This window comes from Odontomachus brunneus, unplaced genomic scaffold (assembly GCF_010583005.1).
Source record: "Odontomachus brunneus isolate Ranch 3 - 2012 unplaced genomic scaffold, Obru_v1 Obru_scaffold_293, whole genome shotgun sequence".
Lineage (NCBI taxonomy): Eukaryota > Metazoa > Arthropoda > Insecta > Hymenoptera > Formicidae > Odontomachus > Odontomachus brunneus.
The window spans coordinates 78,798-93,535 of NW_022639743.1; the positions used below are offsets into that span (position 1 = coordinate 78,798).

General features: G+C 34.3%; 2 protein-coding genes across 6 annotated transcripts in view; both read left to right on the forward strand.

Annotated features, from left to right (window-relative positions):
* LOC116853246 (sulfide:quinone oxidoreductase, mitochondrial) overlaps window positions 1-3,329 on the forward strand; it is a 10,935-nt gene extending 7,606 nt beyond the window's left edge. For all 5 annotated transcript variants that reach the window (XM_032834214.1, XM_032834218.1, XM_032834215.1 and 2 more), the window contains exons 6-9: window positions 1,770-1,979; window positions 2,075-2,261; window positions 2,375-2,621; window positions 3,037-3,329. In XM_032834214.1, the coding sequence (XP_032690105.1) occupies window positions 1,770-1,979; window positions 2,075-2,261; window positions 2,375-2,621; window positions 3,037-3,097 (705 nt within the window). In that variant the 3' untranslated portion in view covers window positions 3,098-3,329. The remainder of the gene's footprint in view (window positions 1-1,769; window positions 1,980-2,074; window positions 2,262-2,374; window positions 2,622-3,036) is intronic.
* A 5,733-nt stretch (window positions 3,330-9,062) lies between these two features.
* On the forward strand, window positions 9,063-10,463 carry LOC116853244 (coatomer subunit zeta-1). Its single transcript, XM_032834210.1, has 5 exons — window positions 9,063-9,229; window positions 9,674-9,919; window positions 9,999-10,132; window positions 10,199-10,289; window positions 10,396-10,463. Exons 1-5 carry the CDS (start codon window positions 9,212-9,214, stop codon window positions 10,441-10,443), a joined length of 537 nt encoding a protein of 178 aa, XP_032690101.1. The 5' UTR covers window positions 9,063-9,211; the 3' UTR covers window positions 10,444-10,463.
* The last annotated feature ends 4,275 nt before the right edge of the window (window positions 10,464-14,738 follow it).

A 14,738-nucleotide genomic window follows, 5' to 3' on the forward strand; every position in this document is an offset into this window, starting at 1 on the left:
TGTGTGTGTGTGTGTGTGTGTGTGTGTGTGTGTGTGTGTGTGTGTGTGTGATTATATTAATCATATAATACAATATTAAAAAAAATCGATACGAAACTTGCATATACACAGAAAATAAATATGTTTTATTTATGATACATATTTGATACAAAGGTGGTGCTCATGGAAAAAATATGTGATGCAAAGTGATTGCACCAAGAACAAATAATTACACTGTTCGACAAAAATCGAACTTTTTTCGTGACGTGAGTACGAGTAGTCATTTTCGATATATTTTTGCCTGCTGAACACGAAGCTATTGTCCAAATTTGGCTATCACGTCATAATTTTGAGAAAAATGACGTCAAAGAGACAAAAAATGACAATTTTGACGGTTTTCGTGGCGCTGTAGCGCAAACAGTAATATTTTTATATTTCGTTAGTGCCACGCAAAAGTATCAACTTTCAGCTTGAAAATGTATGTAGTCTCGCTTTCCAATAGTTTTTTGTTTTTAACATATGGCCAATCAGAAACAGTCTCGGCATCAATATCACTGGGCAGAACAATTTTTTTTTTTTTGTAAAAAGGCGAATAGTCATTTCTGTGTATTTTTGCCTGCTAAATCCGAATCCGTCGTCCAAATTTGGCTATCGCGTCACAATTTTGAGAAAAATAGAGTAAAATACAAGATAAGAAGATTCCTGCACTCAATTTTTTGGCCTTGACGCAATTTTTCTCCAAATTATGACGTGACAGCCAAATTTGGACGACGAATTCGTGTCCAGCAGGCAAAAATACATTTGAAAACTCTATTCGTATTCATATCACGAGAAGAAGTTCGATTTTTGTCGAACAGTGTAATTATTTGTTCTTGGTGCAAACAATCACTTCGTATCACACATTTTTTCTATGAGCACCACCATTGCAACAAATATGTGTCATAAATTAACATATTTATTTTCTATATGTATACAAGTTTTGTATCGATTTTTCTTTAATATTATATTAATTATATGACTAATATATTAATAACACACACATTATATATTGTAAACATTATATATTAAATATATGCAATTGTCTATGTCTAATTTTTCTACACTTCATTATATTTCCTTACCTATAGTAACATATCTATTTACAGTATCCATCTACTTGGATAGTATGATGTCATAATGTTATTACTTGGTTTTCTAACGATTAAAGTAAAACCAAATTTTACTATTATATATGGATGGATTTGATATTAAATGTTTTACAATTTTGGTCCATACAAAAACTTAAAAATTTTGCGAAAGTAACAAGTGGATGGTGCGGGGCAGTAAAAAATTTGATATTTGAAAAAATGAAATACGCCGTTGCAAAGAGTATTAAATACTGCAAAACTTTTGTAGGAAACATTTTTTTATATATCTCATATCTTAGGAACTATTTCAAAAATGAAAAAATTTTTTTCAAGAGGCTTTAACCCCTAAACCTCAAGATAAGTCGGTATAAAAAAATATGAGTCTCTTACTTTTTGATGCTCTACATATCCAAAGCGCATCAAAATCGGTGAGGGACAGTTCTGTCATGTCTCTTGTTAGTGTTTGCTGGGTAGATCACATGCGTTTGACACTGTCAAATGTTATGCTTCTATAATATAAATTTAATTTCGCACTAATACCCGTAATTAGTTCTTGTAAGATTTAATTCCCTCGCTCTAGTTGTATAGAGTTATTTGACAAATTACAAGTTACTTGACAATTTACCTGAGGAAAGAATGCTCATTTAAGTGATAATATTTCAGCATAAGGTACGAGATGATATCAACGTCATATATAATACCGCGTTGCCAGTTATTTTCGGTGTTAAAAAATATGCCGATTCCCTTTGGGCTGTTTGTACGGAGAGAGATATTACCGTCAACCTTCAGACAAGCTTGCTGAAAATAGATCCGGATAAGCGGCAGGCCACGTTTGAGAAATTGAACTCGCCAGGAGAAATATCAGTTCAAGAGGTACGTTTTGTCCTTCTGAAGTAGAAGTAATAAGAAATTTATTTGCAAATATTGACGGTCAATTTAAAGTATTGATATTTTCATTATTACACTAGTACTCATTACTTCACGTAACGCCTCCAATGGGACCTGTCGCGGTCTTGAAAGAACACCCGATGCTAACTAATGAAGCTGGATTTCTCTGCGTCGATCCTAAAACGCTGCGGCATACAAAATACCCGAATATATTTGGATTAGGCGACTGCACGAGTACCCCGAATTCGAAAACGATGGCTGCGATAGGTAAGATAGCGCTATAATTCAGCAGCATTTTTTTTCTTTTAAGAAAAAACCAGAAATAATTTTTGGCCATTAGATAGACGAGGAAATTTATGTAACTTTCGTTCTTTGTGTAGCCGCGCAAGGAAAAGTCCTATATCAAAATATGCTGGACGATTTGGCTGGTAAACCGACAAGCATGGTTTACGACGGTTACGCATCGTGTCCGCTGGTTACTGGCTACGACAAATGTATCTTAGCCGAGTTCGACTACAATTTGCAGCCGTTGGAAACCTTCCCCGTAAATCAAGGCAAAGAATATTACTTTATGTTTCTACTGAAGAAATATTTCTTCCCGTTTATATATTGGCATCTGATGTTAAGGTGAGTTAATAGAAGCGAATATGATGATACTATAAGAATATATACGCGAAAGGATGAGTGTCAATAAGACTGTTTTTTGGCTCACGTCAGAGTCATTTCAAACTGTGCTGTTTTATTTCATGCACTCTATATACGAGTAGTTTTTGAGAAAATATGGTAATGGGGGCTCATTGATAACAATGAAATGAGGCAGACATTGCAATTATGCGTGATATCCCATAAATCTGAGATCTAAGACTGCCTCATTATCAGCACCTAATTATTTGAACAATAAACGGTTCTAGTGGGTTGTGAGTTCTATCGAGAGGAGTAAAATAACACAGTTTGAAGTAATTCTGACGTGGACATCACTTATTGACACTCATTCTTTTACATTAAATTATTGTGAATATTTTGAGAGTCTATATTTCTATAGAGGTTACTGGAATGGACCAGAATTCTTCCGCAAATTCTCAAAGATATTCAAGAAGAACTAATGCATGAAACAGAAGGAAGGCGAAGAGAGAGATGTTTGGGGCCAATTTTATAACTGAATAAAATTATATTGTTACAGGTCTAATTATTTTATATACATTATATGTGTATATTATTAATTAATTATTATATATGTACATATGTAAATGTTATTTATTTTAATAATATATATATATATAAATAACCATGTGATATGTACAAAGAATGAATAAAAACTACATATTTACTATATGATGTATTGTTTTTATATGACAAACCCATAGATGTAGGAATATAAGGATAGAGTGTAAGCTGAGTTAATCGGCAAGAGGGGTGAAGCCGATTTGAGGGACGAGGTATCTCTAAAACTGTGCCTGAATGTGATTGGTTGAGTTGTACTCATGCGCAGTATCGCCAATTATAAACGAAATATTAAGAACATCAACATATATTTCAGAATAATACGTGAAAAATTAATAACATAGTGGATAGGAGACGATTCTATGCAAAAATAGATAAAAAAAAAAAATAACATTTTCTTTATTGCAACTTCGTTTTCGAGAAAATCGAGGTTAAAGATTTGTCGAGTAAAGAAGAGTTTGGTTAATCCTCGACCACGAACACGAATATTCTATATACAAGAAAGTTATTCTATATGTAAAAATCAGTCGAAAATGTAGAATAAAATTTGCATTTGTGGGTCGCACCCTGTATGCAAACATTTAATAATAAAATCATGGAAAGCAATTTGTAAGAATAAAAATATAATATAAAGTATTAATAAAACAACTTAAATAATGGAAAAAATATACGGTTTTTTTGTTGCTACCTAGTTAATAGAAGCTCTCAAATCGAGGCATTAGCCATTTAATAATTCTTTAAGAAAGATCATCATGACATTTCTTAAAAACTTAAAAATATCTTAAAGATGGTTTATGCGTCGATTTGCAAATTTCTGCTCATAAGTATATTATGAAATAACATACATGAAATAAAATTGATACAATAAAAAAAATACAATGAAAAATAATACAATGAAAAAAAAATTAACACAATAAAAATATTTTAATTACCTTAAATAATATTAATTTATTTAAAAACTGTCTGTTGCTATTTGATTTATCTTTAATAGTAGCCGCATAATGTCGCAACCTAATTTTAACATATTTTTGAGATATGGTTCGCAGTAAATGTATTACATGATTTTCCATTATCATTTGATAATATGGTATGTTCTTTTCAACTGCACTGCTACACTGGTGCAATAAGTTAAAGTGAAATAAAACATATTTGTCTCACTCTAACTTATTGCATCAGTACAACAGTGTAGCTGAACAGACCTATGGACGCAAAGACGGTACTATTACGCTTGCGCATAGTAAAACCAATCAAAACCAGGCACAGTTTTTACCTCGTCTTCCTCTCTCTGTGGCTTCAACCCTCCGGGATTACATTCCATCCTTATATTCCTACATCCATGCTTTCTGTACACCAAAGAACCATATTCGTGTACTTAAGGTTCCTGCACATTCGGAACTCAGGCTTCAATTTTTCGGCAACCGCTTAGATTGGGATGCTAAAAGCAGTTTAAGTTGCAAGCAGTTGCACGATTCTGCTTGCAACTTAAATTAAAGAACAGTCAAGATTTACGCAAATCTAGACCAATTACATTGGGCGCATTCAGTAGAAAAAGCGCTCAGTGAACAATCAACGATTATTGGTTCTTGCTATTAGATCCCTAAATCTAGACCAATTACATTGACAAATTACTCAACTGTTGTGCAACTGTTGAGTCTGCTGAATGCAGCCATTGACAAATTACTCAACTGTTGTGCAACTGTTGAGTCTGCTGAATGCAGCCAATGATTAAAGGTTTGTTCACGTCGCATGCCCCAACGTGCTCCTACTCGCTCCAACGCACTCTGATTGGTTTACGTCACCATGCGGACCAATCAGAGTACGTTGGAGCAATTAGAAGCACGTTGGGGCATGCGACGCGAACAAACCTTAAATTATGCATCGGATGCATCGTGTTATATCTGTTACGAATAAAAGAACACATCCATGGTGATTGTTGCCAGCGCCGCATAGCAGATTGGCTTTATTAGGCTGACGTTCCATGGAACGGAAATTCTCATCGGAACGGAACGCACGCACCAATCACAGTTACTCCATTCTTTACGCGAATAGAATAGAATGGTTGTAATTGGTGCGCGCGTTTCGTTCCGATGAGAATTTCCGTTCCACGGGACGCCAGCCTTACGTAGACACGCCGTAACAAAAAATATGATAGCTAGTGTCAGAGGCCTGCTTTTGGTTCAAACAGTACTAGATCAAGACGGAGCGCTGTTCGAGACCTACAAACCTGATCTCTCTCTCTCTCAATATTGAAGAGGTAGCGCACGTTCCAGGTAATATATATTTTAGTGCCATGCGCTCAACGCTCGAACGCTCCTATATAGGGATGGGCAATTATCGACCGATGATTTGAGAATCGATGCTTTTTGTACAAATAATAGATTATTTTCCCAACGTTTTTGGAAATCGATAAATCCCTATATCAATAGTTTTTTTATTTCAATGTTACTAAATTTATTTCAATGTTTACTAGATTTTATTACTAGAGGTTTAGGATGTGCCCTTAAGTTTACATATAATCATAAAAAGCTGAATAATAATGGGTTTTCCAGTTACGTTTTGTGTGTTACACAAAACCAGTTTATTAGTTGTATATTATCTTACAAGATATTTTATATATGTGATCAATAAACTAATATTGTATACGTATGTGTCAAGATGTGTTAAGCAATTGGAAAGCACCTTCTGTATCTCGAAACGAAGTAAAAATTACAAAAGTGTGCAAATTTACTAGAATATTTGTAATTTCATTGATCATTGCTTAGTGAATGTGCTCACTTTTGTAATTTTCATTTTGTTTCGAGATATAGAATTGACCCCCTGTGTGTCGGAGCTACAAGAGCTATTTCTCTAGTGTATACTACTGCAAAATGTGTCCCGAAAAAAAAAAACAAATTTATATATTTATCTTCGATACAAAGCAGCTGGATCATAAATCTTTTCCCCTAGCGTGAATTTGTGAAAAATTTTTAATGTAAAAGCATATAGAAATGTTCACTTTTCACGAGTTCACGTAATAGAATGTTCGACTGACTTTGGGTTAACCCACTCTGGGTTATTCAGCCTACGTTTATTGGTCGAACAAGTACTTATAAGCTTTATGATTGGCTAATAGAGACTTATGACGTCATTAATCGCTCTCGATTAACCTAGAGCTAGTCGAACACGCTATTAAAGGAAAAGATTCGTGATTGATCCTCAGGAGATACACAATGCTTATTAGATCTATCAAGATTTTGTAATATATTAGGGCTGCGTTCGGAAACACACATTGTGTGCACACTACTCGACGATAGCCGTTGGAGTGAGTGAAATACAAAAGTGAGATAAAAAGAGAGGGAGAATACTCGAGTGACGTTTTCGAACGCAGCTTAGAAATGCTTCGTTTCGATTGATATATACTTTGTATGTGACTGGATGTCACTAGACTGTGAAGAAAATAAATACGATGGGTGTTTATAGGTTTGTTCGAGTTGCTTGTAATATTCACATATTTACACCTAATGCCCGTTGCATACTAGTCCATCTCATATAATATATTTTCCAAAATACGTTCTGAAGACACAATTAGGACGGAGGGATGTCATCAGAATATTTTTAGGACGTCCTTTGAAGATGTGAACTGTCTGAAAATAGCTAATATCCAATAAGTTTATTCACATTAATTGAACTTTTTACACTTTCACACTTAGAGCACATTAATTCTTTAGAGGTTGTAAAAATAACGTCATGATTTCCGTTCATATTACAAGTATAAATGCAATTCTGATACACTTTTTACACTTGATCCCAAGTAAGAGTGAAAAGTATATCAGAATTGCATTTACACTCTTAACACGAACGGAAAACATGACGCCATTTTTATGGCTCCTGCGCACAGGACACGATAATGCTTGCCGCGCGACAGAAATCCGCGCGACAGCCAATCAATATGTTGTTTTTCTATAAGAGCTAGAAGGTATTGTGAAAAGCAGCATATTGATTGGCTGTTGCGCGGATTTTTGCCGCGCGGCAAGCATTACCGCGTCCTGTGTGCAGGAGTCATTAGGCTTCTCTCTGCAATGACAGATGCAAGAAACTTGTCCTAGTGGTGCACTCGGGCAATGCCATCTTGCACTCTACGGTTGCGTTCTTTTATTTGCAACAGATGTAGCTGAATGCATTTCAAAGGAAGGGACCCGATTGCCCACAGTACAATTGACCACAAATTGTAATGATTGGTTCGATCTGGTAATTTATTAAATAATTCTTAACATCGGTTGGTTTTATGCAATTGTACTGTAGGCAATCGGGACGTTTCCCATCTCAAGGATGCATCAAGATTGCACTTTTCAAGGTTACTAACTAGTGATGTACTGTCCCTAGAAAATAAATTTTCCTATTGGCTATTGGATGTCGTATATCCAACGTCGGGTCCCAATCAGTAATGTATTGCCAGTAATCAATATCAGTATTGCCTTTATAAGAATTGTGTGAGAGAGAGACAGTCTAATAATAATATCAAATAATATAACAAATGTCATTAATTGAAATTGATTACATGGAACATGACCAGTTGAATTAGAGGATGAAAAGTCCTCAGAGTCAATTTCAGATGCTGTTATTACAAACAAACCTCCAATAGCTCCCACATTTGCAGTATCCATCTACAACTCATTAATAAATTAATTTTTCCATATTTTTTACTACAATTATCCCAGCAAACACAAAATATAACTATTATATAACAGACGTAACACGTACTCTTGTTACTTCTATGTTATATAGCAGTTATGTCTTTCTTTGTTAGGATTGTAATATTTCGACTATATTTAATACACATATTTGTACATTTATTGAACATATTACATCAATTACTACTATTCTCTATCCTTTTCATCCATTAACCCAGACAACACAAAGTATTAATAAAATATTTACAAAATATTTATAAGATTTATTTGAATATTTTATGTATATTTACCAAAATGTTTCATAAATATATTTACAAATATATTTACAAAAATATTTTTGTGACCTTAGATTCAATAAATAAAAAATATTTATCTCATGAATATTATAAAAATATTTATTAAAATATATACATTTATATACATTTTTCTCTTTTCCTGAATTTTTCTTAAAATTTCCACTTTATTGTTTTACACGCCACTTAATTGAATTTAAATTGTGTTTTGAAAATTTGCTTACCATTGCTGAGATTCGAATTTTTTATTTTTTCATTAATTTAATAATTTTAAATAATTACATCTATTTTTTTCATATATAATATTTGTAAATAGGTATATTTACAAAATATTTCTACAAATATTTGTTTTTCGTTTACTATAAATATTGTGTAAAATATTAAGTCTGTAAGTAATATTTAGTCTGTATTTTAATAATATTTTCAATAAAAATTTTGATACTTTTTTCTTCATGTATATAAAATATTTATATTATATTTATATAATATTTTTAAGAAATAATTCGAAATAAATATTTAATAAATATTGTATGCTGTCTGAGAAACGTATTACTTTCTGCACATCAAAGAACCGTATTTGTACTTGGACACGGTGCATTTGGACACAGCCAATCACAGCACCGTGTGATTAGAGACATTTGTAGGGTCCCTTGGAACAGCGACTATGTCCAATTGCCCCGTGTCCAACTGATATACCCTTTGTACTTAAGGTTCCTGCACATTCGAAATTCAGGCTTCAATTTTTCGGCAGCCGCTTGGATTGGGATGCTAAAAGTTGCAAGCAGTTGCACGATTCTGCTTGCAACTTAAATTAAAGAACGATCAAGATTTACGCAGTCTGCAGCTTGATATGCGCAACTGGATATACAGAACGATTAAATTAGGCATTGGATGCAACGGGTTGTATCTATTGCGAATAAAAGAACGCACCTCACGAGTTCCTAGTGCGCACTCAGTTCTGTCCCATGAAAAACACTATAAGAGTTTGGTAGCATTGCTGGACACGTCAAAATCAGTCGAAGTTGACGTAAACATGGATGGTCAATTATTGGTAATTCTTTTAAAATAAACATATCAATCTTTTATTACTTCTACAAAAATTCGTTTTGTTTTTTACTTGTAATTATAGTGGTATATTTTGCTTCGTATTCCCAGCACAAGTCATAGTAAATTTTCGAAAGTTTCTTGCAACATAACCTGTTTCTAGCATAATTGTACCTACTCATGTACAATTTCCTGTTTATGCAATATTGAATTCAAATTTGCAAATATAATCAAAATATTTACAAAATTTGCAATTTGAAATTGATTTCATGTTTCTTTTGTTCAAGTTATTTTATTTCTTCAATTATCTTTAATATAAATGAAAATGTTAATAAAATTTACAATTGTTAACATTAAAAATTTATATTTTACATCGCACCGCGTGTTGTGTGTTAAATATATACATGTGTGCAACAGTAGCTTTAATTTGGTTCATTAAAAATGATTCTAGGAACCTACATTGTACACGGTGAAAGGAATGGCGATCCTCGATAATGATGGCAATCGAATCCTAGCGAAATATTACGACCAAAATGTCTTTCCTACATCAAAAGAGCAGAAGACCTTCGAGAAGAACCTGTTCAACAAAACACACAGAGCTAATGCTGAAATTATTATGTTGGATGGTTTAACATGTGTTTACAGAAGTAATGTAGATTTGTTTTTCTATGTCATGGGCAGCTCACATGAAAATGAGGTTTGCACTGTTAAATATAACTGTTAAATAGCTGAAAAATCACAGATCCAATGTATTTTAATTTGTACATTTGTTATAGTTGATCTTAATGAGTGTCCTAAACTGCTTATATGATTCTGTTAGTCAAATTCTTCGGAAGAACGTAGAAAAGAGAGCAGTTTTGGACAGCTTAGACATAGTAATGTTAGCGATGGATGAGATTTGCGATGGAGGGTAAATTAATATTGTTTGATAAATTTTGATAATTTATATTAGTAATATAACAGGATATTTTTTCAGTATAATTTTGGATGCGGATGCAACAAGTGTGGTACAGAGGGTAGCATTACGAACGGATGACATTCCACTTGGGGAACAAACAGTAGCACAGGTAATACCATTTATTCCAATTATTTCATTTGTTTTATTTTGAAAGTTATTAATTGTAACTCTGATTTATATATCTAATGAGTTCTTTCCCCCTATTTCTTCTCCAGGTACTACAATCAGCCAAGGAACAACTTAAATGGTCATTATTAAAATAAATAATTTCTGTTTTTTTATATATAATCTATATATTATTCACACACACATACACACGCACACACACACACACACACCATCATGAAGAGGAATTATTATTATTAATTAGATTGTATAGAATAAACAAAATTTTAATTGGAATATTTCATGAGCATATGTAAATTTTGCTATTCCTAGAGTTAAACAAAAAAAGGAATTTTAGTTTTTGCACTAACTCGTGTAATAACTCTTGTTGACTTTTTTCTTTTATTAAAAAATTGAAATACTATTATACTATATACACAATATTTGATTTCTTTTTTTATATTACTATTTAAAATTAAAAAATCTAACTTTTATAAATATATAACGGTAACTTGTTGAATCACACATTTTTGTTTATTTCCATATTCATTAATCATCTGAAAATGGTCTGGTTTACATCATGCACTTGATACGGATATCAGGTATTATATTCGTATTAAATTCGTACTAAATATTTAATACGCACGATGTAAATACTGACAGATCAATTTGGTACGAGCAGAGAGGAGAAGAGTCATGGACTGGTTTTAGCCAGTCTCTGATCCCGATTTCAGCTGAATGGTTACAGCGCCTCTAACCGTACACATAAACTATGTAGCCAATGTGCACGAATTGTCTCAGTGGGTAAAGAAGTAATGTCCACAATTCTTGACCTTAATTAGATAAAGATAGATAATCAACACTATCTGTTCTTGTCTCACCACAGGCACCGACGAGATATTAAGCTGGTGGCACATAGAAAAACTTAAGCAGTAAGCAAATTGACCAATCACAGTCACTGATTCTTCTTACGGTCCAAGAATCAACGACTGTGATTAGTCAATTTGCTTACTGCTTAAGTTTTTCTGTGTGCCACGGCCCTTAGGCCAGGGCAATGATATATTTTGGCAAGATATGACTCGCGCATGTATACAGAGGAGAGCGTCCCAATTGACCACAGTATGATTGGACACAACCAACCGATGCAAAGAATTATCTAGTGAATTACCATGTCGAACCAATCATTACAGTCTGTGTTCAATCGTACCGTGGTCAATCAGGTTCCACCCTAGCACTTCTCCTCTTTCCTTCTACCCACCAACTACACGATTAAATAAAGAACGCACTTCAGTGGACGAATATATCTGTCCTTCCATCTTCACTTTTCTGCACAGACCACGCAGTCTCGTATATATGTCTATGGTTGTACTATCGTTCACAGATAAGAAAGTTATCCACATGTTCTTACCGACAGGACATGCATAGAAGCGGAGCTGCGAACCGAAGATATCGGAAGAAGCAGTTTAACAACTGCAATAGTTACAAGCTTAGTGATATATAAAGCATATCGCCAAGCAAACCCGCCATCTTGTATTTCAAGTTTATTAAATATATATTGTTTGTTAAATTATTTAGACTGTTTTGGAGTCATTCCAATTCCCATAAATGTACATCCCAGATAGCACAGAGATGAGAACAGTAGTTCCTAAAGAATTTATTTTAAATAATACATAGATAATTAGAAAAATGAATGTCTGTAGAATTTGTGAAAAAGTAACCACAATAAGTTCGTCTTGAAGTATTCTTCATAGAAGTTCATAATAGCGAATACTTCGCGACTTAATTCCAAGAACACTCTGAGAATTTGTGAGGAATTGCAAATGTTTTGTTTGTTACAATTATTTCTTATGGCTGCGATAGACCGATGTAACAAAAAATCGTCATTTTGACTTTTCTACCATTATAAAAGCATAATGTAAAAATTACGGCAAAATGATGATTTTTGGTTACAAAATTTGACGATTTATTGACGTCAAGAAAACGTCTTATTAGTAGTATAAGAATCCAGTAAAAAGTTTTTTCTGCACTATGACATAGAGTTTTTTAAATATCACAAATTTATTATAAATATTATATAACATACGTGTTAAACATTATATAATTATAACATATACATTAAACATTATATATATCGCGTTTTAATATATAAGTATATGTATAAAATATTTAGTAGGTTACACGACATTCTCTTTATATTTATGTAGGCATTTAGTTACCACAATACACATGCTATCATTCAGCCAATTATCGAAAATTATTATGACACAAAAAAACTAATGAAATAAAGAAATATATTCGTTTTTGTTTGTTACATTTTTGGCCAATTCTGTATTGGTCATATCGTAGTATCACAAGAAATGCTAGTCAAATAATAATAATTTATAATAATAATAATAATAATTTACTATGATTGGTCAATTTCTTGCGACATGTCATTCTACGATACAACCAATGTAAAACCGGTAGAATCATTTTTTCATGCATTTTGTTATTTTAGACGTCTAATATTATTTTATAAAAAAATATGACTAAAGATATAAACATTTATTCTAAATACTGGTCATGTGCAAAAAAGAAAGTATTATACGCAGATATTTAAAAGCATCTGCACACCCGTTTGTATATCAATTTGTTTGGTAGAATCAATTTTTTGTCACGCGAAAATTGCATGACTATTCAATCAAAGTAAAGTCATTTTGACTTTTTCTTGACTGTTTTGTGTTCCTTGAGTAGATTCATATAGTATAACTTTATGTGAATATTCTAAGAAGTTCTGAGCTCCAATTATGGTGCACGTAACTTTCTAAATCATTTTTATAGTATTCTTCCACGAATTCCTAAAGAAGTACAATTCTCATTTATTGATTTATTCATTTAAAAACCACAGCATCTCAAAACAGTACAAATCTCCGAAGGGCATTCAAAAAACGTTCTGGACATTCCTACACCCTAAGAATGTCCTAAGGATATTCTCTGGAGATCTTGTGCTGTTTGAAATATAGTAAGTAGTAAAATGTAAGCGATAAAATTTAAGCAATAAACGAATCGATCAATTACAGTTGAGAATTTCAACATGGTAATCTTATATTCTCAAATATGACTTGTCGATTCACTTACTACTTAAGTTCCATCGCTCATGCTCTTCAATGACATACTGTCATTGGTCTCAATTCGAGTCATTCCGACTGATCTTCTTTTAATGCGTCACAGCGTCGTAATGTCAAAATCTGAGACTTATCGACATCACACCGGCTTCAATCCCCGTGCGTATTTCTAATGGGGTCTTTCGACCATGCTAAGCCCCTCGCCACGTAGGATAATACTTCCACGGACTTTTTTACGCGGCCCCCATCGGCACCCACCGCCCCCCAGGGAAATCCGAGACCGACCGGTTGGCAAGGGAGGGAGGGAGAGAAGTGGTACACAGGAGGAAGTCGCGCGAAAAGGGTGACTTGAGGGGTGGTCGGAGAAATCCGCATTGTGAACGGCGGAGAGAGAGCGGCGGATACCGTCCGTTTATTCGACGTCACGTGACGCGCTCGTGGACGACCCGTGGACCATTTCGATCGCGTCCGTTGGTTACTCTTTCATCGGTCTCCTCCGCGCTGGGAATTTTAAATTTGATTACAAACTGCCCGAGCTTGTGTGTATGTGTGTGTCGCTCGCTCCCCTCTCTCGCTCCTCTCACACCTCTTCTTCTCCTCCTCTTACTCTCCATCTCCGCCGACCACTGTCCCTGTTTTTCGTTGCGTTTCCTGCTTTCTCTCGTGTCGTCCTTCTTGTCCCTCCTTTCCCCTTCTTTCCCTCATCCCACGATCTCTTCTCACCGCTTTCTGCCATGCAAGCCGCTGTTTCTCGCGCAGCCCGATGAAAAACTCTCGTCGCTCGATCGCGACGGAATTATTGGCCGGCCGGCTTTATTTACGGCGTTCATTTTCCTAGAAATCGCGGCCGGCACGCAACCCATCGCTATTTCTCTCTCTTTCTCTCTCTCTCTCTCTCTCCCTCGCTTCACCTCTCTTTTCCTTCCGGCCTTTCCGTTTCTAACTTCCGCTTCAATGACACGATCGATCCTTGGTGCTATATGAATCCTTCCTTTCCGCGATAGAGTCTGCCATGAACTTGTCGCTTGATTCGTTATAAGGAAAAGGTTTTACACGTCTAGAAAATATTACTTTTTATAACATATTTTAAAATCGAGAAATTCGACTGGTGTAACTTCTTTTATGTGATTACTTAAATTTTCGCATTGACAGTTACTGTAACGAAGAAGCGGCAAATTGAAATGTATCACGGCGATGCGAGTATATGCTCCTACTTTAATTTTATTAATATTCCTTATTACGCGCATTATTACACTCTTTACTTTTCGTTTATTTTCTTTCCGACAAATCCTCGACCGTTCCTCCCCGCGCCGCGAATAACGTCGCGGGTCCCATCGCCACCTCGGCGT